The 27,411-nt window shown below is 48.7% G+C and overlaps 3 protein-coding genes across 5 annotated transcripts; 2 read left to right on the plus strand and 1 right to left on the minus strand.

Moving 5' to 3' along the window:
• Positions 1–2,669: 2,669 nt before the first annotated feature.
• Positions 2,670–4,753, minus strand: rhov (ras homolog family member V). Its single transcript, XM_085938128.1, has 3 exons — positions 4,444–4,753; positions 4,264–4,322; positions 2,670–3,919 (listed from the first exon to the last, which is right to left on the minus strand). The coding sequence occupies exons 1-3, from the start codon at positions 4,643–4,645 to the stop codon at positions 3,473–3,475; spliced, it is 708 nt and encodes a 235-aa protein (XP_085794254.1). The 5' UTR covers positions 4,646–4,753; the 3' UTR covers positions 2,670–3,472.
• A 319-nt stretch (positions 4,754–5,072) lies between these two features.
• vps18 (VPS18 core subunit of CORVET and HOPS complexes) lies at positions 5,073–9,047 on the plus strand. Its single transcript, XM_085938222.1, has 9 exons — positions 5,073–5,329; positions 5,393–5,534; positions 5,642–5,733; positions 5,852–6,102; positions 6,165–6,518; positions 6,579–7,844; positions 7,905–8,114; positions 8,178–8,414; positions 8,484–9,047. Exons 1-9 carry the CDS (start codon positions 5,227–5,229, stop codon positions 8,772–8,774), a joined length of 2,946 nt encoding a protein of 981 aa, XP_085794348.1. The 5' UTR covers positions 5,073–5,226; the 3' UTR covers positions 8,775–9,047.
• A 602-nt stretch (positions 9,048–9,649) lies between these two features.
• On the plus strand, positions 9,650–27,341 carry ino80 (INO80 complex ATPase subunit). 3 transcript variants are annotated; one of them, XM_085938198.1, is made up of 38 exons: positions 9,650–10,900; positions 10,979–11,035; positions 11,111–11,318; positions 11,403–11,536; positions 11,599–11,666; positions 11,736–11,882; positions 11,970–12,090; positions 12,159–12,367; positions 12,455–12,508; positions 12,586–12,789; positions 12,861–13,065; positions 13,126–13,193; positions 13,263–13,466; positions 13,535–13,615; positions 13,675–13,770; positions 14,249–14,308; positions 14,402–14,544; positions 14,619–14,821; positions 14,893–14,978; positions 15,198–15,365; positions 15,434–15,567; positions 15,654–15,721; positions 15,794–15,887; positions 15,968–16,160; positions 16,343–16,483; positions 16,558–16,783; positions 20,915–21,042; positions 22,925–23,019; positions 23,105–23,177; positions 23,254–23,412; positions 23,490–23,592; positions 23,678–23,766; positions 23,966–24,121; positions 24,282–24,492; positions 24,879–25,094; positions 25,162–26,602; positions 26,816–26,893; positions 27,273–27,341. In XM_085938198.1, exons 3-36 carry the CDS (start codon positions 11,155–11,157, stop codon positions 25,344–25,346), a joined length of 4,686 nt encoding a protein of 1,561 aa, XP_085794324.1. In that variant the 5' UTR covers positions 9,650–10,900; positions 10,979–11,035; positions 11,111–11,154; the 3' UTR covers positions 25,347–26,602; positions 26,816–26,893; positions 27,273–27,341. The 3 variants fall into 3 exon arrangements, with proteins under 3 accessions (XP_085794324.1, XP_085794323.1, XP_085794322.1); XM_085938197.1 differs by having other exon boundaries at positions 9,650–10,820; XM_085938196.1 differs by having other exon boundaries at positions 9,650–9,813.
• The last annotated feature ends 70 nt before the right edge of the window (positions 27,342–27,411 follow it).

Below are 27,411 nucleotides of genomic sequence, written 5' to 3' on the forward strand. Positions count from 1 at the left end.
CCCCGTGTGCCCGAAGCTGACAAAACAAGCAAGAGGGTGTGATATATATATTTTTTTTAACGCCAAAGCACATTACAGCCCCCATGAAGAGCGGCCCCTGACAGCGTAATAGTGCCCCCCTGGGAGGTGCGAAACAGTCGGGAACAAGGCTGGACCTTGAGGCTACCATCTCCCGGTGGCAACCCTAAATAGTAAATTACAGGGCATGTCGATGTGGACTTTTAATGACTCTTTCACCTCTATTACTCGTAGTCTTTAGTATGGCCTCACTCTCGTGCCGCCTTTAAATGTATACAGCCACATTGTTGACACAACACAATCCCTTTTGTAAGGTGTTAAGTGTCATCGCTATTGTTGCCGGAGTGAGTCGCGCTGGAGGGGAGAGTTTTGAATTCAAACGTTTCCGTTCTTTAACGGTCCGTGCGGGCAGGTGTAACTCGCTTTCAGTTTGGATTTGAATCCGAAAGCGGACCGAGCGTGCGGCCCATTCGGGTGGCACGGTCCAACCGGTTCTGACGTGAGACATGACTGATGGACAGGAAGTCGAGTTGTTCCACCTTTAGTGTACAAAGATGAGATTGTTGATCCACGAGATCCAAGATCTGCAACTATCAAGTCAGACTAAGTGGGGCGGGGCACCCTCACAGTGTCACCTACGAGACGTGAGGAAAGCGAGACGCCTTTCGTCAGACCCGCTGGCAGCCGATAAGATGCAAGGAGACAAACCGGTTCCGCTTGTCGACATCGAAGTAAAGAAGGGTGGGGGGTGGGGGGGCAGTAGAGCCGAGCCAACTTTGACTGAATGCTTTTAATTCTAAACAATTATCTTCATGTGATGTTTGTTGTGTTGGGTCATGCTCAAGATTTGTCTCACCTTGACCTTTTAGGAAGCTGCTGATGTCACGTCTTAAGGCATGGCTGAAGTCATACATGTTCTTTGTACTCTAATTAGATGAGGTAAGGTATGTAGCAATTAACATGCCTGATTATTTGTTTTTGTTTTTGCAATAAAGGCCACATTGTAAAGTCACAACGTGTCTTGTGTTTTGGTTTGAATCTTGCACAAGTGGTATCGACACCATCTCGTGAGGGTGACACAAACAGGCTGAGCAAGAGGATTTATAGCTTTGTGAGTAAAGCGGACGACGCGGCAACAGTCACTCTCGATACGAGAGCAAGTCCAGACACACCTTATTTACACAATCCGCTCGGAGGCCATCGCACGGTATCGTCGTCGACCACGCCGCCAGTCATCACGGACGACATCAATGTATCATATCAATTAGATCTATCGTGACTCTCGAAAGATTGAGATGATGTCATATCACTTCTCATCGACACTTTAGGAACATTGCGTGATTCCCCTACTACCACACACACACACACACACACACACACATGGCTCTCTCCCCCTCCCTCACCCGCTGATGCCACCAGTGTGAGAACGCCTCCCCCACTTGATTCCCAGACGTAGATACACGTCAATCAAATTCTTGCCATCGGTTTAACTGTCACAAGTCTTTGAGTCACAATTCAAATTGATCACTTGTATTGATTGCTTCATTGTGCAAGTATGTGCAGCATGTTTGATGAAAATGTATTCCAATAACAAATAAAAAAATGAAACAATTGTGTTTGTTTAGCTTTCGCGCGTTGGAAAAAAGCACCGGAAAGCTCGGTAGACCTGTTGGTGCACCTGCTGAGTTCCAGACCTGACTGCCAACCTTTTTTTTTTAACCAGAGCGAAACTGGCTAGCCGCCAGAGGACAACTCGGTTGATGACTCCTGAAGTAGGAAAACCCTGGGAAAAGAACCAAGCCACCCACCGCTGAGAAAAATACATGACTAACCCATGAGAAGGTGAGTTGAGTTTCCGAGAACTTAAAACTGGTCCGACAACGAGGCCCTCTCGCTTGTCCGAACGCATCATTCAAAAGATGACCTTTTTTTTTTTTTTTCCCTTTTGATGTTTGGCTTTGAACAGAAAAGCATAAAATGACTTGAGCCTCATAAATAAGTGACGGCTGATTTTGACCTGCTGAGCTTTTGTTTGCAGAATCCACAATTCAAAGCGTCCTCCGCTCAAAACTGTTTGATGCCGAGTACAGTTAAGTCCTCGATGTCCAAAATGATCAAGTGGATAGAGGAATTATGGAAGGCAATTTTTTTTTAAGGGCCCGTGCGTTCAAAGACAGAAGCCGAGTGATGGATGCTCGGCTCTAATAGCAAACAGACCGGCGCTGACGTCTTTTGTTTTTCCCCCCCAGTTCGACCTGTTACCAAAACTGATGAGGTCACAATCGACGTCTGACGAGTACATAGAGGCCGTCCGACTTGTGTGAATGGATTATCATCAATCGCCTTCATTCGTGGATCCTCACCTTGAGACTTTTCCCTGAGTGACACAATCAGTCAGTAGAAGAGATCCCAGCATGGCGCGGTCACGCATTAGAATGGCTCGGCCCCTCACTGAGGGGGGATCTCAGGTTAATTATCACATGCTTGGGGGGGGGGGGGGGGGGAGGTGGACATTAGCCAACTCCCCCGTGGAGAGCGGAAATCACAGCCTGCGGTCCCGCTCCAGAAAAATGTCCATGTAAAACGACTTGTCCTATCAGATGGCTGCGAATTGTTGGGTCTAAAAATATACATAACACAGAGGCTGTAATTTGCACTTCATTTATTTGTGTCACGTCGCTCTGACATGTAAATAAAAAGACACGAGGGTTAGAGGAGAGTGAGACACGCTAGCACATATGTGATATATATAAAAAAAAAAGATGACATTGAGAATCTAAACAGTTGTTTGAACAAACAGAATTTATTCAAATCACTTCCACAGGAAGCATAAGAAATAAATTGTGCTCGTCACCCAAAAAAAAAAAACACGAAAAGGCACTATATTATATATATTATATACACAATATTGCAAATTAGGGATGTTTCGAGAAAATTCATTGCATACTTTTTTTTTCCCCCCAGGAAACCATACCGAGATGTTAAGAATCTCTACTGATAGTCATCGAGAGGGTCAAAGGTCAAAGCTGACTGCTAATCTGTTTTCTTGCTCTTCCAAAATTAAAACTGCGTCAAGGCGATACGGTAACGTGCGTTCCGTCACGCAACATTGCAAAAAGTCACGTCATTTAGGCACCAAAAAAACCAGTCTGGGCAGAGTCCTTTTAGCACTCAGCTAAAAATGCTAACGCAACAAAAGAGTAGCGCTCACTGACGCTTGTGTGCTGAAACTGCGCTTCACACCTTTTCTGTGACGACACACGCAGGAGCACAAACATGCAAATTGCTATCGTCTGCATGTTGAAGAAAATAACCAAAGACCTCCTGTATTGTGTTAGTCCGCCTGAATCCAGACTTGGGTATTCCGAGCTACGGTGCTACGACGGTCCTTGGCTCCAAAACCTGAATGTCACTTCACATAAATGAAGAACTTGTGTTTACAGTTCCAGCCGGCTCAGACGAAGCAGAAGAACTTCTTCCAGCTGCACCTGGAGAAGGCTTTGCTGCGCCTGTCCGACGTCCGCCGTTTCTTGGCCTGCCGTGCCTTGTTCTTAATGGCGGCAAAGATGGCGGCGTCAAACGCTTCTTTGAGGTTCTTCTGGGTGAGTGAGGAGCACTCCACGTAATCCGCCGCCCGGATCTTCTCCGCCATGCCTCGAGCGCGTGAGCCGGCCACGGGCTTGACGCTGGCGCGGTCAAGGCCGATGAGAACGTTGACGTCCAGTAGGAGGTCCGATTGCGTGCCCACCAGGACGATGGGCGCCGTCGGGTTGCAGCCACGGATCTCGGGCACCCACTTTTTGGTGATGTTGTGGAAAGAGGCGGGGTTGACCATGCTGAAGCACAGCAGGAAGACGTCCGTGTGTGAGTAGGACAGCGATCGGAACTCATCAAACTCCTCCTGAAATGAACAAAAAAATAAATAATGTGAGTCTGGAATTGTCCTCAAAGACTCTCTTCTAATTTTAATTTTGTCCAGAGAAGCCAGTTTGAAAATGTGCATTTTTTGCACAGAAGTCAGCCACTGCCTCTTTAAGCTGTTTTATCAACAATGACCCAGCAGCTAAAACCTGCTCCAGTGTCTATTGTTGTGGAGTGGAGCTATTTAAATAAAGTTGACAGACACTTCTTTGTTGTCACATAAAGGGGAAATGTTAGCAGGTCGCAATAGAATACACCAAAGGAGGGGACATTGTTGAGTCTGACAAATAAAATCAATGAAGACAAAAATCATATTTGACTTACCTGTCCTGCAGTGTCCACCAATTGAACTCTGACTGGGGATCCATCCACTTGGACCTGACCTGTTGGAAACCAGTTCCAACCATTATAAGTCATAAAATAAAATAAAAATGTCCTTAAAGCAAATATACCATATAGGAAAAAAATGATGATTTGAGATAGTTGCTCCCTGAAATGTCTTACCAGAGAAGACGTCAAATCCGGTCTGCTTGTAGTCCACCGGGTATCCATTGGAGGTGTAGCTGACTATCATACTGGTCTTGCCCACCGCGCCGTCGCCCACCAGCATGCAACTGATGACACCCGGCTCCAGCTCGTCCTCCCGGGTCAGTCCGCAAGCGGAGGGGACGCGGGACTCGTGGTAGAAGTCCATGTGAGGTGGCATGACGCGCCCCGTAAACTCTTTGCTTCTTAGCGCCCGCTCGCAATTCTCACCATCAAGTGTCTTTGATGGCTTCTCTAGTAGGACTCTGCAAGGATAGGCGAAGTTTTTTTTTTTAGGTTCACTTCATACTCCCGAAAATTGCAATTTGAATAACCACGCCCATTGTAGGCTAAACTCTTTAGTTGGTTGTTGCTCCAACAGCGACACCCAAAGGCGGTTAAGGGTAACGGCGTCTTTATCGTTTTCAGATTATACACGTTGATAAGATAGAACATATTTCACTGAGAATAGTTTCCTATTAAATATAAATTTAGTCTAAAGTTTATTTATAAAAAAAACAAACAATCTAACTCATTTGCAAAACCGCGCCCACCAAGAGAAAATTATTCGATGTTACAGTGACCTCCAGTGTCGAAAAAGGGTATTGCATCAACTATACGATCACATGAGTGCTGTCACCTGACTTGCTCCTTTTTACCAGCGCTAGCTGACAGCTAACCAGAGGGCTAGCTGCATAGTCATGTCGTTTTAGTCGTTGAGCGTCTTCTGCAAACTATTTGGAATTAAGTAGCACGTAAAAAATGGCTTCAATATTGGACGAATACGAGGACTCGCAAAACAGCAGGCAAAGCGCGCAGCAGCACGGCCGCCTGGCGAGCGCCAACATCGGGATAACACACTCGGGTAAGCCGAGGAAGCAAGATCTTTCCATTCTGGGATAATGTTGTCCAATTATTTGCACTTTAGGTTTCGTCAATGTGCGACTCGAGGAGGAAAAGCCCATTTTCAATAAGCAGAGGATCGATTTTACGCCGCCTGAGAGGATAAATCATCTCATAGTTTGCAATAATCAACTATGCATGAGTCTGGGGAAAGACACCCTGCTGAGGTAAGTAACAATCAGAAATGCTCACTAGTCACTTAGGCCAGTCATAGATGTTTATTGGGGCCTTTCAAGAGTTGTTAGAGGAGGAATGTTTGTACGTTTCTTTGCAGGATTGATTTGGCCAAACCTGATCACCCCAATCAAATTGAGCTCGGAAGGAAAGATGACAGCAAAGTGCACAAACTCTTCCTGGATCCGACGGGTAAGATTAACAAGTGGAGGAGAAAAAAAAATGGTTTTATTGACTTTTGCAATGAAATGCAAGTTGTGTTGTCTTCTGACATCAGATGGAGAAAACTATTTGTTTCCTTTTTTTTCAGGCTCCCACTTGCTGATCAGTTTGAGCACCAGCGAGTGTTTGTACCTGAACAGGAATACACAAAAGGTGCGCAGTCTGTCTCGCTGGCGGGGCCACCTAGTGGAGAGCGTGGGTTGGAACAAGCTGCTCGGCAACGAGACCAACACGGGGCCCATCCTGGTCGGCACGGGCCAAGGCGTCATCTTCGAGGCCGAGATCTCTGCCACCGAGGGGAGCCTCTTTAACACCAACCCGGACCAGTACTTTAGACAAGTGCGTCTTGATGAATGTGATGAAATGATCCAGCGTGGGGCTTCACTGTAATATCGTTCCAGGTGCACTCCTTGGAAGAAGACGGGAGGCCGGCGCCCGTGTGCTGCCTGGAGGTGGAGCGCGGCCTGGAGAACAAATACTTCATCATCGCCACCACCCGCAAGCGCCTCTTTCAATTTGTGGGCAAAGTGGCCGAGGGGACGGAGCATCAGGGCTTCAGCTCCATCTTCACCCAGAACCAGGACCTGCTCCCCAGCTTTCAGGAGTTCCCGGCTAACATGGGCTACAGCGAGATCACTTTTTATACGTCCAAGCTGCGTACCTCCCCCAAGGCCTTTGCCTGGATGATGGGCAACGGGGTTCTCTACGGGCAGCTGGACTACGTCAGACCGGACTCGCTTCTGAGTGACGTGCAGGTAATTGTTTCTCACAAGATTATGGGGAATTTTCATCTCCTCTGATGTTGTGTTCATCAGGTTTGGGAGTACACGACGGACATTGATCTGTCTTTCAACAAGCCCATCTCCATCGTGCTGACCCAGTTTCACTTCCTGCTGCTTCTGCACGATCGAGTCAAGGCAATCTGCACGCTGAACGGTCAGGTGGTTCACGAGGACGTGTTCCCGGACAAGTTTGGTCCCCTCAAGAGGATGATTAAGGACCCGTCAGGGGGTCTGGTGTGGATCTACACGGAGCGGGCCGTGTTCCGTTACCACATCCAACGTGAGTCTCGTGACGTGTGGCAGATGTACATGAGCATGAACAAGTTCGACCTGGCCAAGGAGTACTGCCGGGAGCGACCCGAATGCATGGACATGGTCCTGGCCAAGGAGGCCGAGCACTGCTTCCAGAACAAGCGCTACCTGGAGAGCGCCAAGTGCTACGCCATGACGCAGAATTACTTTGAGGAGATCGCGCTCAAGTTCATCGAAGCCAAGCAGGAGGAGGCCCTGAAGGAGTTCCTGCTGAAGAAGCTGAGCAATCTGAAGCCGAGCGAGAGGACGCAGATCACCTTGCTCGTCACCTGGCTCTCCGAACTCTACTTGAACCGGCTGGGCCAGCTGGAAGATGACGGCAAGGCCAGCGTCCTCTTCTGGGAGACCCGCGACGAGTTCCGCCAGTTCCTCAACACCTCCAAGCACCGCGAGTGCCTGTTCAACAACCGCTGCACCATCTACGACCTGCTGGCCAGCCACGGCAACGTGGACGACATGGTGTACTTCTCGGTGGTCATGCAGGACTACGAGAGGGTGGTGTCGCACTACTGCCAGCACGACGACTACCACGCCGCTCTGGACGTGCTGGCCAAGCACTGCGACGAGAAGCTCTTCTACAAGTTCTCCCCCGTGCTCATGCAGCACATCCCCGAAAAGGTGGTGGACGCCTGGATCCAAATGGGTAAGCGGCTGGACCCCAAGAAGCTCATCCCGGCGTTGATGAACTACAGCCACAAGGGAAGCAGCCAGCAGATCAACGAGACGGTGCGCTACATGGAGTTCTGCGTGCACGAGCTGCGCGTGACAGAGGAGGCCATCCATAACTACCTGCTGTCGCTCTACGCCAAGTACAAGCCCGACTCGCTGCTGCGTTACCTGGAGGAGGCGGGCACGTACGCCTCGGAGATCCACTACGACCTGAAATACGCGCTCAGGCTGTGCGCCGAACACGGCTACCTACGCGCCTGCGTTCTGGTCTACAGGATTATGGAGCTGTACGAGGAAGCGGTGGATCTCGCCTTGCAAGTAAGTTCAATCGGTACAGTGCGCCTCAACCGAGGAGCCTTGATAACGCGTTCTCCGCAGGTGGACGTGGATTTGGCCAAGAGCTGCGCGGACCTGCCCGAGGATGACGAGGAGCTACGAAAGAAGCTGTGGCTGAAGATCGCCCGCCATGTGGTACAGGAGGAGAAGGACGTGAAGAAGGCCATGAACTGCTTGTCCAGCTGCGACCTGCTCAAAATCGAGGACATTCTGCCTTTCTTTCCCGACTTTGTCACCATCGATCATTTTAAGGTCAGTCACGCGGCTTCCGTCGTGACTTTTTCTATAGCTCTCGGTTTCGTTTGTGGCTTTCAGGAGGCTATCTGCAACTCCCTGGAGGAGTACAACAAGCACATCGAGGAGCTGAAGCAGGAAATGGAGGAAGCCACTGAGAGCGCCAAACGCATCCGAGAAGACATCCAGGAAATGCGGAATAAATACGGCGTGGTGGACTCCCAGGATAAGTGCTCAGCCTGCGACTTTCCGCTGCTCAACAGGCCCTTTTATTTATTTCTGTGTGGACACATGTTCCACTCCGACTGTCTCCTCCAGGTATACTGCACAACTTAGGATGGATAGTATTGATATGGATGATAACATTTTGACCTTTGCACCCTGTAGGAAGTGATGCCTCATTTGTCTGCCTACAAGCTGAGCCGCCTGGAGGAGCTGCAAAAGAAGCTGTCGGCCTCCACGCAGGCGTCCAGGTCGCGACACCGGCCCGTGCCCAACGAGGAAGGCGACGCGCCAAGCCTCGGAAAGGGCGGCGCCAGTCGCGAGCAGATGAAATCCGACCTGGATGACATGGTCGCCTCTGAATGCGTGTACTGTGGAGAGCTGATGATCAGATCTGTGGACAAGCCCTTCATTGATCCAAAGATGTCTGAGGAGGATAAATCCAGCTGGTTGTGAACGAGATGGACTTGAGTCGGATGGAAGCCGATTGGGACGTTTGTCCGCTTTTTGTTAACGCCTCATCTGTGACAACTGCTGAGAGCACTGTTAGCTTTTTGTTTTGACACATTCACACATCTCAATGAAAAGTTTCCAATTTGGGATGAAATAACTATCATCCAGTTCATTGTCATATTATGTTTGTTAGACTTGCACTCAAATGTCCAATGGTCAATATTTTTACTGCTTTGTTTGTGTCTTGAAAGCATGGAAAATAAAACATTAATTTAATGCTTTTTCATGTTGAAGCTGCTCTGACCTGTTCTTAGTTTTTATAACCTATTATTATTATTAGTTCTTTTTTAATAAACGAGCTTGCAAAAAAGTAAATAGAAACATTACGTTGTGTGTTGTGTGTGTAAAATGAATTAGAAACAATCAAACTGAATGAAATGTACATTTAATAAAATATTACATGTTAAAACATTGAGGTAAAAAAAGAAAACCCCGTTTCACAGCAGTTATTGTTAAATAACGCGTCTTATTTTACTTTTATCATCAAAGTGTTTAATGATTACGTAACGGTTTCCTTTCGACTCGGCCATACCATATATGGAGTTCCCTCGTGATGACGTAAGACGTAGCTCGGTAACTTTTGCAGCGGGCAGACACTACTAATCGATATCAGAAAGTCACTGATGTGCACGTTCTAACTTCGATTAAGCGCCTCGACGCATCATGAAATCCTCCCATATTTTCTTACTCATTTATTTGTATGTATCTTGTGATTTAAATGTGGGCGAGCTGCTGTCTAACACAGTGAAAAGCGAGAGGCTCTCGCTCGGCGCTTGATTCACCAGCCTGCTCTTTGCTTGTGCCTCCATGGCGTCGTGTCTCTGTGCTCTCTCAGTAACAGAAAGTGGCCGCCTCTCCGCCGCCGCTGCAGACTCAAAGCTCAGACTCGCTCGGCGCCTTTAACCGCCATTTTGGAGTCAGGGAATCGAGAGTCGGCAGCAGCGGCGAGAGACACGCGCAAGGGGCCACACGGGGTGTCGAGGTGAGACACACCGTTACGGCAAAGGAGCAATGGTGGGGGGAAGATGGCCGGGAGGGAGAAAAGAATTAAAATCACGGGGAGCACACACACGACCACGCATTGAGCTTCCCCCAGCAAGGACACTCGGGACGCGGGCGGGCCGGTTAGGGCCTTGCCGTCTCCCCCGACCAGCCGGCTCGGCAATTAAAGTCATTAAAGCAGTATCTTAAGATATAGTTAACGCAAAGGAGGTGGTGGCCTTAAAGTGACAGGGCGATTGTGTTCACTGTATATTAATGTTACGTGAAGACTCAAAACTCCCGTTAGCATCCCAACAGCTAATGCTAATACTACGCTAACTGATCAAGCGTAGCGGCCCAAAGTCCACTCCACCCGGACTATAATATAGGATTCACCCCATGTAAGGCCAGCGCCCCCCAATTTAAGTTAAAAGTGATGCGATGGGACTAAATGTTAGCATTTGAGCTTTGTTAGCTTTTTTTTGCTACGTCCCAAGCTAGCTGTTAAGCCTAGTTCAACGTTCAAGGTTAGCTATCCAGCTCTAGCTTAGGCTAACTAGACAAGCTAACCACAACTGCATGACAGTTGACAAGTGCATGACTTTCAGCACTTGATTTTAATGCAACTCATGACATATATTCTCCATTTACGTGTCTGGGAAGAGGTTAAATTGTGTATGTGATATTTCTCAAATGAGGGTTTTGGATTTGAATTTGAGTCCACCCCTGAGTGATAGGTGAATCTTCTCCCTGTGGTGTGTGGTTTTCCCCTCCCACACACACACACACACACACACACACACACTTGCAAGTTGGTGAATTAGTGTAGTTTGTCTACATGTGCCTTACAATTGGCTGGAGACCAGTCCAGGGTGTAGCCTGTCTCTTCCTCAAAGCCAGCTGGGATAGGCTTCAGATCTCCTGTGACTGTGATGAGGACAAGAGCTATAGCAAATGAACAGATGGATGGATCGTCACATTCGTCTTCGTGCATATTTTCCCAATATGGTATTTTTATTTTTAGTCAGTCTACAGCTATTATTTTAAGAACATGTAAATACTCAAACAAATGGTGGACACGGTACAATGTACGTCCCATAAACTGTGAAGTTGATTGAGCTTTTTTTTTTTTCACGCTTAATGATCATACAATATTTTTGTTCAAGGCTTCTGTGTATCCAAAGTCCTTCAACTAACCGAGGATAATGACTTCAGTTACAGAGGTAGGAACACAACTCTGCTCTAGCCACTGTCCTTTTAAGTCGCGCATTATTTTTGAAAGAATAAATATGTTGCAGTAAAAATCCCTGCCCAGCCGGGCGGGTGGGGGTATCCGGATTGAATGGCGTCGGGGCAGGGCGGGCGGCCCGAGCCGGCTGGCGCGGCGGCGGCGGCGTGTTCCTCGGCTCTGGCGAAACCGCTCTACCTGCAACGCTTGGAGCGCTCCCTCAGGCTAGAAAGCTTTCTGCATCAAACGGCCGCCATCTTTAACAGAGATGTCACCAGGTAGTGTCTTTAACCTTTTACTGTCGTCCTTCCACATTTATTGCGGTTGTGTTGAGTGTATTTCAGCTTGTGCGACTTTTCCAGCGATGACAGCGACGACAGCGACGGAGCTCTGGACTCCGGCCTCTCCATCGAACCCTTGACGGTGAAGAGGGAGCCCTGTGACCAAGACGACGCCTTTGTGGAAGGCAAGCCCCTCAACGGCGTTCTTCTGCAAGGTAAAGGACTCACATATTCCCCTCCTGCATCCGATCACTACACAGTTGCGTTTTTTTTCTAGACCAAAAGACCGACCAATCAAACCTGTACAATTTCTCAAAAATGAAGAAGAATCGGAAATGGTTAAAGGTGAGGAATATTTTGTAACTTATTCTATCTGAAGGCGCTCTTCCTAAATCGTTCCTCCTCATTTCTCAGAGCCTGTTGCTGAGCGACAACACCACCGACTCGGACACGGACTCGGACGACTCGGACTTCAGTATGTCGCGCGACGAGTTGCACGATATGCTGAGGCTCCACCGCTACACCAGGCAGCACCAGAACAAGTTCCACACGGACCGCGAGGTAAACCAGATCGTTGATATGAAACATACTGATACTTAAAATGGGAAGATTTGGAATTCCCAATTTCTTTGAATGGATTCTCTGCAGCTTCAACACTATCAGTACTACAGCACGGGGCTCCTTTCCAGTCAAGACCTCTTCTATGAGCAACAGCGCCATCTTGTGGGTCCAAAGAAGAAGAAAATCAAAGAGGAGAAAAAATTCAAGGGTAACAACAAATATTACTGTGATCATAGCGTAAAGGGAAAATTCAACCTTGCCTGTTTTACTCCACAGCCAAGCTGAAGAAAGTGAAGAAGAAGAAGAAGCGCGGCGAGGGCGATTTTTCAGACGAGAGCCTTCATTACGGGCCTCCCAAGACCTTCGCTAAGTTCTCGCAGGATGCGCCAGCGCCAATAGTGAAGAAGAAGCACCTGAGCTTGGAGCAGCTGAACGCACGCCGACGCAAGGTGTGGCTCACCATTGCCAAGAAGGAGATCCCCAAGGTTAGTAAGGCTCAAGAGATGTTAAAAAAGTCCATCCTGTACTATGTCACTTTTAAAAGCTCATTTTAAAAATGTCTTGCTTTGCAGTCTTTCAAGCAGAAGACCTCCGCCAAGAACCTGGTCTTGACCAATGCTAAAAAGGTAAGTCAGATACACTTTGTAAATGACTCCCCAAAAATGAATGCTCCTTTTTATTCCCTCCAATTTTCCACCTGTAGTTGGCCCACCAGTGCATGCGGGAGGTGCGACGAGCCGCCATCCAGGCACAGAAGAACTGCAAGGAGACGCTACCTCGCGCCCGCCGCCTCACCAAGGAGATGATGCTCTACTGGAAAAAGTACGACAAAGTGGAGAAGGAGCACAGGAAGCGGGCGGAGAAGGAGGCGCTGGAGCAGCGGAAACTGGACGAGGAGATGAAGGAGGTAGGCGGAGGGGAAGCGGGGCTTCACGCATGATACGCCTCGACGTTCACACACCGTCCGTTTGTTCCCAGGCCAAACGTCAGCAGCGCAAGCTCAACTTCCTCATCACGCAAACGGAGCTCTACGCCCACTTCATGAGCGGCAAAGCCTCGGCCGACTCGCCGGGCGGCGACGACGCCCAGGAGGAGATTCTGAAGAAGCTGGACGACACCAGCGCCCGGCGGCAGATTGACATCGGCGGAGGCGTCATGGTCAACGTGGGACAGGAGGACTACGGTACGGGACGTCTCTCGTTTGTGACGTACCCGTGTGCTAAGTGTGCTAACGTGCTTTCAGACAGCGAATACTACAAGTCTCAAGCTCTGAGGAACGCGCAGGAGGCCTACCACGTCCATCAACAGAGAGTGAGTTCACAGTTTTGGGATTTTAAAACACACACGAGGATGTTCACAAAAAAAAAAAATGCTCAACAGACGCGCATGTTCGACGAGGACTCCCACGACAGCCGCTGCGCGTCGTCCTCGACGGCCGCCGCTTCCGGCTTCGGCGAGAGCTACAGCCTGTCCAACCCGTCCATCCAGGCCGGCGAGGACATCCCGCAGCCCACCATCTTCAACGGGAAACTGAAGGGCTACCAGCTCAAAGGCATGAACTGGCTCGCCAACCTCTACGAGCAAGTAAGTTAGGAAAAAATCCAAACGGTTGATTTAGTCAGGCCGCTTTAAAATGTCGGGATTCTTCGCAGGGTATTAACGGTATCCTCGCAGATGAGATGGGTCTCGGCAAGACGGTTCAAAGCATCGCCTTGTTGGCTCATCTCGCAGAGGTAGGTAGCTCCTTAACTTCTGCGCTCATCATCAAAGTGACACAAACGTCTCGTTTCAGAGGGACAACATCTGGGGTCCGTTCCTCATCATCTCCCCGGCGTCCACGCTCAACAACTGGCATCAGGAGTTCTCACGCTTTGTGCCCGAGTTCAAGGTGGGAATCTTCTGGCACCCATTAGAAAGACGTTCGCCAGTGCCACGCAGACACGCCGACTCGTATTTCCCCCCCCCCCTCCGGCTCAGACAATAAATCATCTCCGGTCTATTCTACTAATGAGCTGTGAAAAGAGCGTATTACACAATTTGAAGATAAGCTTCCTCGAGACTGAGCGCAAACAATTGAATGGCGGCCGGTGTTGATCGATGTAATGATGCAGAAATGCTTTTCACATGGCGCTTGTCGGCGCCCGAAGAATCGACGCAGTGAATCATGCTAAATGTTTCCCCTGTGAGCGTCGCCGCGTTAGCTTTCTTTTGTTTCCCAGTCAAATTGATCCACATCCCTTTAAAAATATACAACGTTCGATAAGATGGAGATCTAGGCTCTGTTTTGTATACCCAGGGTGCAACAATGCCATAATGAAATGATCATTAAAAAAATTATAATAATAATAATTTGGATTGTCCCTCAGGTGTTGCCGTACTGGGGAAACCCACACGATCGCAAAGTCATTCGGAAATTCTGGAGCCAGGTAAGCAAAAGATGAAGATGTTATAAATGATTTTTTTTTTTTGTCTTCTGGTGTCTAATTCAAGATGTGCCGCCGTGTTGCATGTGTGTTTAGAAAACCCTCTACACTCAGAACGCACCGTTCCACGTTGTGATCACCAGCTACCAGCTCGTGGTCCAGGATGTCAAGTACTTCCAGAGAGTCAAGTGGCAGTACATGGTTCTGGATGAGGCCCAGGCACTGAAAAGCAGTACGAGGTAAGCGTCGTGTAGAAAAACAAAAAAAAAACACAACTCACTCCTTTTGGTGATTATTATTATTTTTTTTTTAGCGTGCGGTGGAAGATCCTCCTGCAGTTCCAGTGTCGAAACAGGCTGCTCCTCACGGGGACGCCCATCCAGAACACAATGGCCGAGCTTTGGGCCCTCCTGCATTTCATCATGCCCACCTTATTCGATTCCCACGAGGAATTCAACGAGTGGTTCTCCAAGGACATCGAGAGCCACGCCGAGAACAAGTCGGCCATCGATGAGAGTGAGTCTTCCACTTTTTTTTTGGCTCACACCCTGACCCGGATTTTGAACTCTCATGCGCTTGCTTCACAGACCAACTTTCACGCCTGCACATGATCCTCAAGCCTTTCATGCTGCGCAGGATCAAGAAGGATGTGGAAAACGAGCTCTCAGACAAGGTAGAACTTTCTTCTCACACCAGCCAAATGTCATCAGGCTATATTCCCTCCCTCACTGGCAGATCCGTCAAGTTCCTGTTTGGAGGCTCACGGGTCACACCCCTTCTGTGGGGGTCAAAGGGTCACCACTCCCTCACATTTATCTTTCCTTCCTTCTCACGAGATGTCGGCTTTCTCAGCGCTAATGAGCGTTTTCTCGTCCCCCCCCCCCTAACTCAGATCGAGATCCTGATCTACTGCCAGCTAACGTCGAGGCAGAGGTTGCTCTACCAGGCCCTGAGGAACAAGATCTCCATCGAGGACCTGCTCCAGTCCTCCATGGGCACGGCCCAGCAGTCCCACAGCACCACGTCGTCCCTCATGAATCTGGTCATGCAGTTCAGGAAGGTAGAGTGGCAAAAAGAAGGTGACAAAGCCAATTTCGTTCTTGAGTTCCAATTCACCTCCGTTTGCAGGTGTGCAATCATCCGGACTTGTTTGAACGCCAAGAGACACGCTCTCCTTTCCACATGTCCCTCCCGCCCTACGTGTTGTCCAAGTTCCTCTACCGTCACGGCCTCTTCCACGTTCACCGCCAGGCCACCGACAAGTAAATTTGACAACGCGCCGTCCGGCGTGGCGCTAATCTCGTCCTCGCCCCAAAAAAACAAAAACGCATCTCTGTTTTCCTATCAGGTCACTGCGAGTGCTGCTGTCTCCCTTTTCCCCAAATCATATCCAACAGTCGCTCTTTCACAGGAAAGGTGAGTTGTCTCCAACCCCCCCCCCCCCCCCCCCCAAATGAAAGCCATTTTAACATTTGCTTTGTTCATCAGGCGACGACAAAGGAAACTGTTTTTCCTTCCTGCGCTTCATTGACGTGTCGCCGGCCGAAATGTCCAACCTCATGCTGCAAGGCACCTTGGTCAGGTAGGTGAGATAGAAAAGCAAGTTAAAAAAAAAAAAAAAACATGTCATACTAAAAAAAAAGTCCTTCCTGGCTTCCACAGGTGGTTAGCCCTTTTTCTGTCCCTGAAAGCAGCGTACCGACTTTATTGTCAGCGGCTGTTCACCCTCCAGGAAGAAGGCGCAGGGGTGGAAGGGGGGACGCCGCGGTCTGGGACTCTGTCTCGCAAAGACCTCCTCTTGTGGATACACAGACCCTCATCCTTCCCCAACACGCAAACGAGCCCTGTGCTAAGAGTAAGTACGACTCAGTACTCAGGATTACCAGTAGATGGCACTATACACACATTATTGCTTTCCACCACCTTGCATCCATTCACTGAGCAAATGCTGGTGATTCGTCCACACGCCAAATGAAGATGGTTTCACAAAAGTCCATGCTGTTGAAAGCCATAATGAAGTTTTTTTTTTTGCTTCAGAACCTGGTCTTCACGGCCCTCAGGCCAGGTATGGTCGTACACGCAGACGTGACCGTCCACTGTCGACGTTCCGCCACCTCCCGAGTGTGGCCGTGCCAGCCCGCGCTCCCGCCCAAGTTCCTCCTGGCAGCCACACCCAGGGTGTGTATATTTTTGTGTGTGTGTGTCTGTGTGTGTGTGTGTGTAGCACCTAACGCTTTGTTTTGATCATCCAGGTCACGGCGGTTCCAATGGAGCGCTACTGCGCCGATCGAAGCGCCGAGCACGAGTGGCGGGTGACTCGCGTCGGCGGCGGCGCCGTCTTCAAAGAATGCTTCCTCTACGGCACGCCCGACCTCGCCTCCGATTGGCGACGGAGGGCGGGCTCCTTCTTCCCGCAACAGCCCGGCGGCGTGATGGCCGTCTTCCCTCAGCACGGCTGGTCCTACATCCGGATACCGGGTAAGTCATGCCACGCGGACACTTTATTAGGTACACACTCAAAATCTGGACGTATCGCGGCACGGTAATAACGAGTCGAGCTTCCCGGCTTTATTTCCGACATGCACTGCGAAGGGGGGCCCGTGGGAAATGGCACGAAAGGTCAGTCGAACGGGGCCTGTCAGCATCCTCGGGCGCGTACGTGCGCTCAAGCGCAGAATCCGGCCGGGCAGAGTCGCGGGTCACAAGCGGAGGCTGATGGATGTGCGGCGGGAGAGAGGCCACGCCGCTTGTACACACAACACTTCCCTTCTCACTGACCCGCTCACAATGATAGTCAAACTTTGTCATACTTTGCGTTGAACCCAGTTGCTCTTTTTCTCCGGCTCGATTAGCTGGCGAAGACGTGACGAATCGAAGCCAGGTGAGAGGGTGAAAAAAGGTTGCCTCAAAAGCAAGATGGCCGACGACCGCGTCGAATCGAACGGCGGCCAAATTCAAAATTCGGACGGACGAATCCGACGAGGTTCAAAACAAAAATACCGGGATTGTTTATTGCTCGCCAGATATTTTCTTGCGCCGGAGTGAGAAAGCAAAAACAAGAATTTGCGTGTCTGTGTGAGAACCGTCTGAGTGCTCCTGTGAAGTTAGGAGGAGGCGGACAAAGCCAGGAAGTCGACGTACTCCTCATTGTTCCAAGTGCTTCGTTAGGTAACGCTATTAGATACTCTGTTTGTGTGAGCGAGCGAGCGAGCGAGTGCATTTTCCCCCGTGTGTGTGTGTGTGTGTGTGTGTGTACTCAGTCGCCAGGTCTGTGAGGTGTCCTTAAAACTCTTGCACGAGTTGTGACGGTGTTTGGTGGAGCGTGAGCCAATCTCAGGCCTTTTCTTTCTGTGCGTCCCCGTCAGCCGCTTCTTTCTCAGCCTCGGGAGGAAGGAAGTGACCCAACGGCGCGGCACCCGTCCTCCGCCGAACACATTGTTACCACATCAAGGCTCACGATATGTACAGTAGCCCGACCCAACTTTCCCAGCCCCCCCCCAACCACACACACACACACACACACACACCTTTCAGAACAAATGGCAGGGCATGAATGACTTTGTTTTGACCGGCGTGGCGTGAGTACGACGGAATCAACGGTGGAATCTAATCAAGAAGTTTATTAAGGAACAAGGGGGGGGGAAAAAAAAACAAGGCCTGTTGTCGCATATTGTTTTTATTTTTGGATATTTTTCCCAAGTTCATTTCTTATGAGGGAAAACGTGGCTTTTGCTCTCACGTCTCAGGATTTATTTCCGGAACATTCCAGCGCGACACCAAAAATAACCTTCCGCTGCGTCTTCAACGGTAATTAGAAGAACGTCCGACACAAAATCAGCGGCTTCTCACGACACCCGTAGACGGATCGTGCCCAAAGCCGTGACGTCGAGGAAAATTGTATTTGGAACGAGAGCGTCAATGGGAGAGAGATGCCGTCGTTGCCCACGTCGGGGGGGGGCTCTGGGAAGTGCAGACCACCTTTCCTGTCCCTTCAAAGGAATGGCGCAATGGCAGGAAGCGCTCTGATTGAGGATGCACAAAACAACATGGCCGTTTTAGTTACATCTGCCTAGCACTGTTGACCCAAGCCCAAAACAAAAAAGTCCAGCTCAGCAAGTTACAGGCCAAAAAGTCAGTGAATATATATAAAGTGAGACTGAAGAGGGCGACATTGCCCACATCATTAACAAGGTCCAGTTCTTTTAGTGGAGGAACCGCAGGAATTGACATGAATGACATAGTTGGCCCTGTGGCCAAAGTCTTCATCAGGCTACTGCGTGTTTGCGGCCAAGCAGTGGCGTCACGTTCTTCTCCGGTTTCTGCCTACATATTTTTGGAGGGAAATCGTTTTGGCATCACAGATGAGAAGGGCGCTATTTGAATTTGCGCTTTTAAATCCATAATTAAAAAATAATTCATAATCTTCTGACCCCAGCCAGTCAATAAATTGGGCATCCAAAACCTGCTCGCATCTGCTCCTAAAGCTCCTGTAGGAAATTAAGTTTCCCCATCGCTGGTGGCCAGGCTAATATTTCCATCATCAGCAGTGGCGAACAAGTGTTGGCCATTGACATATTGATCGGGCCGTATAATGTATCATGATACAGTGAGGACTTGACGCCGGGTTCGATCGTGCTTTCGACCCCCATCTGTCTCCATTTCTCACATAACCCCACCATCCATCATCTTTCATCCAGATGATCGGCCGCCTCCCCCATTCCAGCGAGGTGGGGGATGTCGGTTGGGTTCGACAGGACAGGACAGGACGAGAAGACCCGGCCGGCATGGCGTATTAATGAAATTAGCCCCGTTAGTTGGTTTGGGAGTATCGGGCGCCAGGCACCGGGGCTGGGCCGGGGTTAATTAGCTGGCAGCAGGCCTCTAATTGGGTCAGGACCGTGTCAGGCCTCTGGCTCTGGCCCTACAGGGATTGGATTACACCGTCATGGGACAGGCAGCCGGGGTGGGGTAGGGTGGGGCTTTTATTTTGGTGACGGAGGATGGTGAAGAAGCTGTAGGACCTCGAGGAGAGGGACGGCCCGGCCTAATCTCCCAACAGGATGCGCGGTCGGGAGGGGCTGCCTGGGCCGACACCCCTTTTAGGCTGGATTGGGGGCGGGGGTGCTGGTTTTTGCAAAAGCAAGGCAGGTGGTGAAGCTTGATATGCGTATCCATGGCAACAGCAGAGTGGTGTGACACCAAATGGGATTTGCTTGGGGTGTGGTCGTCACCATGCTGTCATCTGTGTGGTGCGCTTACTTGTCTTTTATGTGATGTCTAAATTATCATAAAAAAAAAAAAATCCATTGCCACTTTAATAGGTACGCCTTATGATGTTTCGTTCCTGAGGAAGCCACATACGCGGAATTTGTAAATCAATAGCGAAGTCGGAATTGGGTAAATATATCCGATTTCAAAATGACAATCACATTGTGTAAAGATTATCGTGATTTATTCATCCCCTTGTTTTCTGGCTTCTTGTCGGACTCCATTTGGGAATGATGCATCTCTGGGATTTTTTTTTTTTGTTTTCATCCAAGATTTACTTTGAGATGTTTTGCTGTTCAGACGGGTCACATAGCACATCATCCCATGTCGGCGGCAGAGTCTGCGAGGCTTAAACGTAATCCGCTAAGCAGCAACAGATTGCCGGCTGGGGCCGAGCAGTACTGCTGGCGCAAAATCGCTGCTTTTATAACCAGTCGGTTGGCAAGGAACCTCCGTCAGCCGAAAGAAATCGGACTCGTTCTTTCAAACGATAATAAAAAAAAAAATGAAAATGAAGCGCACCAGTGAGGCCAAAACAACATGGCGATCACATCGTGACCTTTTTAAACGCAACCTTAGCGGTCGAGAACCAGCTCATCCCCATTTCCCGCCATCGCCCAGAACTCAGGGCTGTGACCCAAGAGGTGAGCCCCCCCCAACTCCCTCGGGTATTTGCCTTGTTCATCGCTTCTATTAGTTCCTCTTTAACACCTCCGCGGGCCCTGACCTTGCTTGGACGAGCGCACTAAAGGGTCGCAGGTCGCGGTTCAGCCCGAGTGCACATTAGCATAGAGTGCTGCTAGAAAAAAAGATTCAGGGTTTCGTTGGGCTCTGCCACCTGTGACACGTTGATAATGCGAGGCCAGGGTCTGACCGCCGTTGTCCAGATGACAGCGGATTCTTTCCGCACCTGTCGGACTGTTCGGCCCGTACGCTTTTTTGTTGTTTTGCAGATGATGGATATAAATCACCTTTTTTTTTTTTCCCCGCCTTGCTCCCTATTAACTGATCAGCCTGCTTTAAGAGGATTGAACCTCATGGAGTTGAGCTGATCTGCGCTGGTGAAAGGGGCCTTTATCTTCTAGGAGATGGCTTATTGAGGACTTGGTAGGATTTTTTTTTTTTTTTTAGGAGGAGAGTGCATGTATCTAACAGCTCCCGTTTTTTTTCCTGACATATGACGCCAAAATATGAATGTTATTATTTTCAACGTTTTTTTGGGGGGGGGTTATTGGTGTACAATGAACTCTTTTGCACGCCAGCGTAAGAACGAAAGAAAGGATTTTTGTTTTCTGGTCCTTACGTGATCATTTTTAAGCCATCTCCTCCCCCCCCCCACAGATAAGGAAAGTCTAATCACGGAAAGTGGCAAGCTTCACACCCTGGACATCCTGCTGAGTCGACTAAAGGCCCAGGGACACAGAGTCCTCATCTATTCCCAGATGACCCGCATGATCGACCTGCTCGAGGTAGAAACGCGCACGCGCCGCACACACACACACACACTCGTAAATGCTTTTTCTCAATTTCATCCAAAATCTCAAAACAGTTCTATTTAGCATTCATAGATGCTAAAGGCTGTCGTTAAGAATCATGTGTTATTCATTGCCAAATGGAAGAAAAATGTCCCTTAAAATTGCCAGTCAGCTGCATCTGAGCCTGTTTTTTTTTTTTAATGGGTTTGCCTCCGCTTGCAGACCCCCCCCCCCCCCCCCCCTCCCTGCCCCACCCATCCACAGCCCACTAATCAGCCTGCCGGTCCCTCGTTACCGCACTCATTAGGTGACTAATTAACAGGTCCGGGTTAACGAGCGGGGTCTCATCTGGAGGGGACGTGGAAGAAGCCAGATGGGGTGAAGGAAGAGGGGGTGGGGTGTCAAGAGCCTCCAAGACAAAAAGGGAGAGGAATGAGATGGAATAGAATAATTGACAATGTTTTTCCACCACACTCGTCACTCAAATTTATTCCAGACCCCCCCCCCTCCAGAAACAACAGCAAATTTCACATCTTAATTGGATGGATAGATAAATGAAGAATGTATTGTAAAACATCCATTTTTGTCACACCAAACAAATGGATAGACAATCTCAGCTCCTCCGTCTCAGCTTCTCAATACGGCAGTAATACTAGTCATTCTTTTTGCCTCCACAGCATTCAAAGTCACTTCTCCCATAAAATATCTCTTTGTAGATTGTCTGGGAGGCCGAGGGCCATCTTTCAGTGTGTCTGGAAAAGCGCAAGAAAAAAAAAACAAAAAGGGCTGCAAGAAAAAAAATAGCGTCATGAAAATGCTCATAAAGTGCTGCTGGCCGGGTGACCTCATACAGTAATGGATGGCGCTGACAGCATCCCCTCCATTAATGAGTTAAAGAGCCCCCCGGCCCCCTGCCCCACCTTCCAAATGACGCATTGGAGTGACCCCGACTTCGGGGGGCCCGTCGCAGATGGAGTTGATGAGCGAATGAGCGCCCGATGCTAATCTCTGTCATTAGCATCATTGTTTTCGTCGCCGGTCGGCCGTTCACTCCCGTTGACACGGTGTCGCCGGCGTGATGGATCACGGAGACCCGGGGTGGGCCGGAGAAGAAAAACATTGCTGCCAGACTATTTCTCACGGGTGCTTGAAATCCTCGCAAATGTTTGGATATCAGTGCTGCGATAGAGCGTTACATGTAAATTAATTCAAATTTGATCATTTTGAGTATGTATGAGGTGAGTCAAAAAAGTTCCAGGACTCCAAGTGAATAGTGAAAATATGCTCAAGGGGCGGGACGGGCTTCACAAATGAAGACGCAAATCCAAAGGCGACATTTTGGCGAGCGCTAACGTAGCTTTCATTCAGAACAGATGGACCAGTTGGGATGGCAGCTCAACAGACGAGAGCTGGCCTCGTCTTGACATTCGTTTAGGTCGGGGGGGGGAGGTGTTATATCGTGTAAAATAATGGCCATCATCAGTAATGATTCCAGAGGGCGGCCACTTTTGATGCCATCCGCTCCGTCATGTTTCACAGCGTGGAGGTCAGAGGTTCAAGGGGGGGGGGGGACTCGTGGGTAGCGCTTAAAAGGCAGATCAACATGTCACCTCATCACTGCTGTTTGCGCTGACCCCCGTGCTCTTTAGGGGGCCCCTCCGCAACAGCACGGCAGACTTCTGTGCCCATTGAATGGCGACTCCAATCAGGGATCACGGTATCCTCTATGGAAACCATCAAACAGGAATTCCTAAAGATTAGATAAGACAGTTTGGAGCCAGAAAGGGACTCTATGTCGTTTCACTCCAGTCCTGTAGAGGGCAGTGAAACAAAACTTAATTTAAAACAATGTGTGCCTTTTGTTCCTCCATTTCAGGAGTACATGGTTTACCGCAAGCACACCTACATGCGCCTGGATGGCTCCTCGAAGATCTCCGAGCGTAGAGATATGGTGGCGGACTTCCAGAGTCGGTGGGTTGGCGCGATTTAAATTCCACAACCCGTTTGTATCAGTTCAGTCAAGAGTTTTTCTCTCCGTCTCACATTCTCCACACAGGACGGACATCTTTGTGTTCCTACTCAGCACCAGAGCGGGCGGGCTCGGCATCAACTTGACGGCCGCCGACACTGTAAGTCACAATTACGCATGGCAGTCAGTTCGCTGTCGCTTCAGCCGTCTTCCTCCTCCTCCTCGCTCTCCTCCAGGTCATCTTCTACGACAGTGACTGGAACCCCACCGTGGACCAGCAGGCCATGGACCGGGCCCACCGACTGGGTCAGACCAAGCAGGTGACAGTCTATCGACTCATCTGCCAGGGGAGCATCGAGGAACGCATCCTGCAGCGAGCTAAAGAGAAGAGCGAGGTCTGGAAGCGATGAGAATATCTCAATCTCACGCTGGTTAAGTGCTTGAATTCATTTTGTTCTTCTTCTGTGGTTAGATTCAAAGGGTGGTGATATCCGGCGGTAACTTCAAACCCGACACGCTCAAACCCAAGGAGGTGGTCAGCCTTCTACTGGATGATGACGAGCTAGAGAAGAAATGTATTTTTTTTTTCCCCCTCATCCTTAGTAAACACATGCAGGGAATTTATTATTATTTTTTTTTAATTCACGTTTTTGTGAGTAGTGCGTCAGAGACAGGAAGAGAAGCGACAGCAAGAGGAGAGCAGCAAGGTGAAGGAGCGCAAGAGGAAGAGGGAGAAGTATGCTGAGAAGGTAAGACGCAATGTTGCCCTTGATGATCAACCAGTAATATTTGTTCACGGCCAAGCGACACGTGAGGTCAGGAAGCCATTAGCCGTCCTCCTCTGGGGAATCATATATCCGATGTCCACGCAATCTGGACAGCGGGCTCCAGTACCCGAGCAATCAAAACTTTGTGGCCATTGGAACCTTTTTTTTTCTTGTTTGACAGAAGAAGACGGAGGAGTCTGAAATCAAAAGGAGGAAGGAGGCCAACCTGGTCATCGTGCACGCGCCCTCGGCCGACAACTCCAACTTGTCGGCGGACGGCGACGACTCCTTCATCAGCGTGGAAATGGACTCGGCCATGCCCAGCCCCTTTAGCGAGGTGAGGCCCATGAGAAGTTGCAAAGTCATGATTCGTATCCCCAAACTCACCTTATGTGTTTTTATTGGGCACTTTTCACTTCCTTCTCTCATCCTCTATGGGTCAATGTTGTACCGGGCTCCGCCCCCCCTTCACCCTACGTATGTATCCTGACCCCCAGCCTGCGTGCGTGTCTCTGTGTGCACCTTTGGGCCAGCAGATCTCACTGAACAGCGAGCTCCAGCCCGGCTCGCTACCGCCCGAGGCCGAGGGGGACGAGAGCAGCAACGACATGCTGGTCATCGTGGACGAGCCGCTGTCTTCGGCGCCGCAGTCGCGTGCCACAAACTCCCCCGTCTCCCTGTCCGGTTCCGTCTCGGACAACGTGAACGGTACGGAGCTCCAACCCGTTGTTTTAAATGCAATATAATTCCACGCTGCACTTTTTTTTTTCAATTTAGGCCCAAATAGTAACCACTCCCTAGTTTCCTCACCTCATCGTCATGGTAACAAAAGCCATCCCTAAAGTGGGCTGACCTTTTGGTGACCCTCTAGTGCTCTCAACATTTGGAAGGCTAGTGACAGAGAGAAGCCACTGGAAAAATTCAACACACAATAGCAGCTGACAATGAGGAAAAATATGGAAAATGCGCCCTTTTTTTTTTTTTTTTGGGGGGTTCCTTAGTCCCGAAAATAAACGGAGGTTCTACTGTAGAGCGGACAATAAATATCAAACATTTAGAAAATATGATATCAAAGAATATTCATGATTCTACAGGTATTTTGACCTCAGACACCTTCAGTCCCGGCAGAGGGAGGTCGGGCCGGAGTCGAGGACGCCCGAAAGGATCCGGGGGCGGGCCCAAGTCTGGGGGCAAAGGGCGCGCGCGCAAGTCGACGGCGGGCAGCGCGGCGGCGATGGCGGGAGCGATGGCCGGAGCGGCGGCTGCATCTGCGGCAGCGTACGCCGCGTACGGCTACAGCGTTTCCAAAGGTGGCTTTGATGATGTCAGCACGAGGAATGTTTCCAACAAACCATCCTAACTCTTAACCTCTTCCAGCGGGCCAAGCCGTGTCCACCCCCCTGCAGCCTTCCGCGGTTCGTTCCGGCCCCGCCTTCAACTCGGCCAGAGGCTCGTCTCCGCAAGCCAAGGCCGCAGGCGCAGCGACGGCTGTTTTGAGCCCGGGCAAGCAGCTGGTTCACGGACACCACCATCTTGTCAGGAAAAGCAAAGGACCCCAATGATGCACTCATCAAAAGTGCAACACAACAAGACCTGGTCTCACTGTGATCCTCAAAAGCTGCCCCCCCTCCTCCCCACCCGTGCCTAAACCAATCAACAGTATTGACTCCATGACATGGTCACAATTCAAACACCTTTCAAGCCTATTTTTAATGCGGTCAAGGACCAGTATCCAAAATTCTTCTCCAGGTCTCCAAGGGCTGTCCAATAAACTGAGTCACACCATCCTTATACAACAGTAACCCCCTTTTTTTTTTTTTTTTTTTTAATCCATTGGGTTATTCAACAATTATCATTTGTGGACCAACCAACATTTCACAACTGACCCCTGCAGCTTTTCTACTTCAAAAAGTTCCTTTTTTTCCTTTTTCCTTCTTAAACCGTAAAGACAAGTGTGACAGGTCTTCACTCAAGCCAGCAGGATTTCTATCTATTTTTCTGCCAAATGTGTCATGTGGGAATATTTCGAAATGAGGGTCAAACGAGAATTGCTGCTAATAGAAAAATGGTTTTCAAGACAAAGAATTTGTGGTGTAGGAATTAAGTTATTTCAGTTTAGAGTAGCCAATTAGCCATAACTGTGAATATGATATTCACTTGTAAATCTTGTGTATATTGTATTGAAGTCACTCTATATCTTATCTATTTTTTGTCAGGGGGCAGCTCCTGCGCTTGAGGCTCATTTTTTTTTGGTGTTGCGTGAGTGCCCGTCTTAGGCTTGTGTGGAAATTGTGACTCCAAGTTGATGATCGATATCCTGTATCATATGTGTACATAATGACAAGGGCGACGTCGTCTCTGGCTTTACCCCTCCACACGTTTGCCTGTCTATTTTTATAGGTCGCGTGTATAATAAAAACAAATGCATCTGTCATTTTACTAACAGTAAGAGTTGCGTGGAAATAAAGAAAGTGTGAAATCTGTCATATGTGATAAAAAAAACGTTATTTTCATCTGGAGCTAAGAACTGCTATTAATGTCATTGGAGTCGTGTCAATATTTGAAATGTGTGTTTATTTTTTTTAATTTAAAAATCACGGGGTTTTAATTGATAAATTAGATTTTAATGTCTGCGGTTTTATAAGAATACTACACAATAAAAATACTGCGACTGAAATAATACTTTAACAAAAAAAATGTAATGTATAAAATATAGAAAAATCGATATCCGGTTTCAAGATGACGTCACACGCAATTAACTGGGTCTTGTTTTACACCTGATTACGGTTCACACCAGACCCCTAATGACCCTTTTCCGGTAAGGAGTACAACTCATGTAATTGATATTAAAAAAGCGTTCGTTTTACTGTATTTCTTTATTTTATTACTTTTATGTGTTTCAAATAAATAGTATAGTGGACCCAGAGTGCGTTCAGAGACAGTTTGGAGGGATTTTAGTGACTTTGGCGGCGGGTGCGCGGTAAAATGTAACCGTTGAATTCACATGACACTGATTGTCTCATTATTTCAGATTATCTTTATTTCGAAAAGAAACTACCAGACAACCGCAACGAGGACCTCCACGGAGCCTGCTAACTATAACCAGATGGTAAGTTAAAAAGAAAAAGCAAAACAAAGTTCCAATTTAGTCAACATTCATTTAGAAAATACTATGCCGCAAAGCACAAGCAACAGTTGTCGAAGTTTTTTTGTGAGTAATTGAGACGTCAACAAATACTAAATTCTACTTTAATTTGTTTGAATCTGCATTTCAGTTAGTAAAGCCTTTATTTTATCAAATTTTATAAACAAATGTCATTTTGACAACACCGGAAAAACATAGTGTTGTTTATCCTGACGTCACACACACCTCTGGACACACCGCCTGCTGCCATGTGAGATATATTTTGTTTAAGTTTTTGAGTTTTGAATGAAGGTAATGAATGTAAACAATGAATAATATTTGGCATCTAACTGCATCAATACAGATTTAAGACTCGTGTCTCCATTTACTGCCAGTTGGGAGGATCGAAATGTCATTTCTGTGATTCACTGGCACCAACTTGGAATTGAGACAAAAAAGATTTGTCAAGAAAAAGAGTGGTTGTCCATACATCAAGCAAGTCC

The sequence above is a fragment of the Syngnathus leptorhynchus genome, chromosome 18 (assembly GCF_054491065.1).
Source record: "Syngnathus leptorhynchus isolate UIUO chromosome 18, UIUO_Slep, whole genome shotgun sequence".
NCBI classification, from domain to species: Eukaryota; Metazoa; Chordata; class Actinopteri; order Syngnathiformes; family Syngnathidae; genus Syngnathus; species Syngnathus leptorhynchus.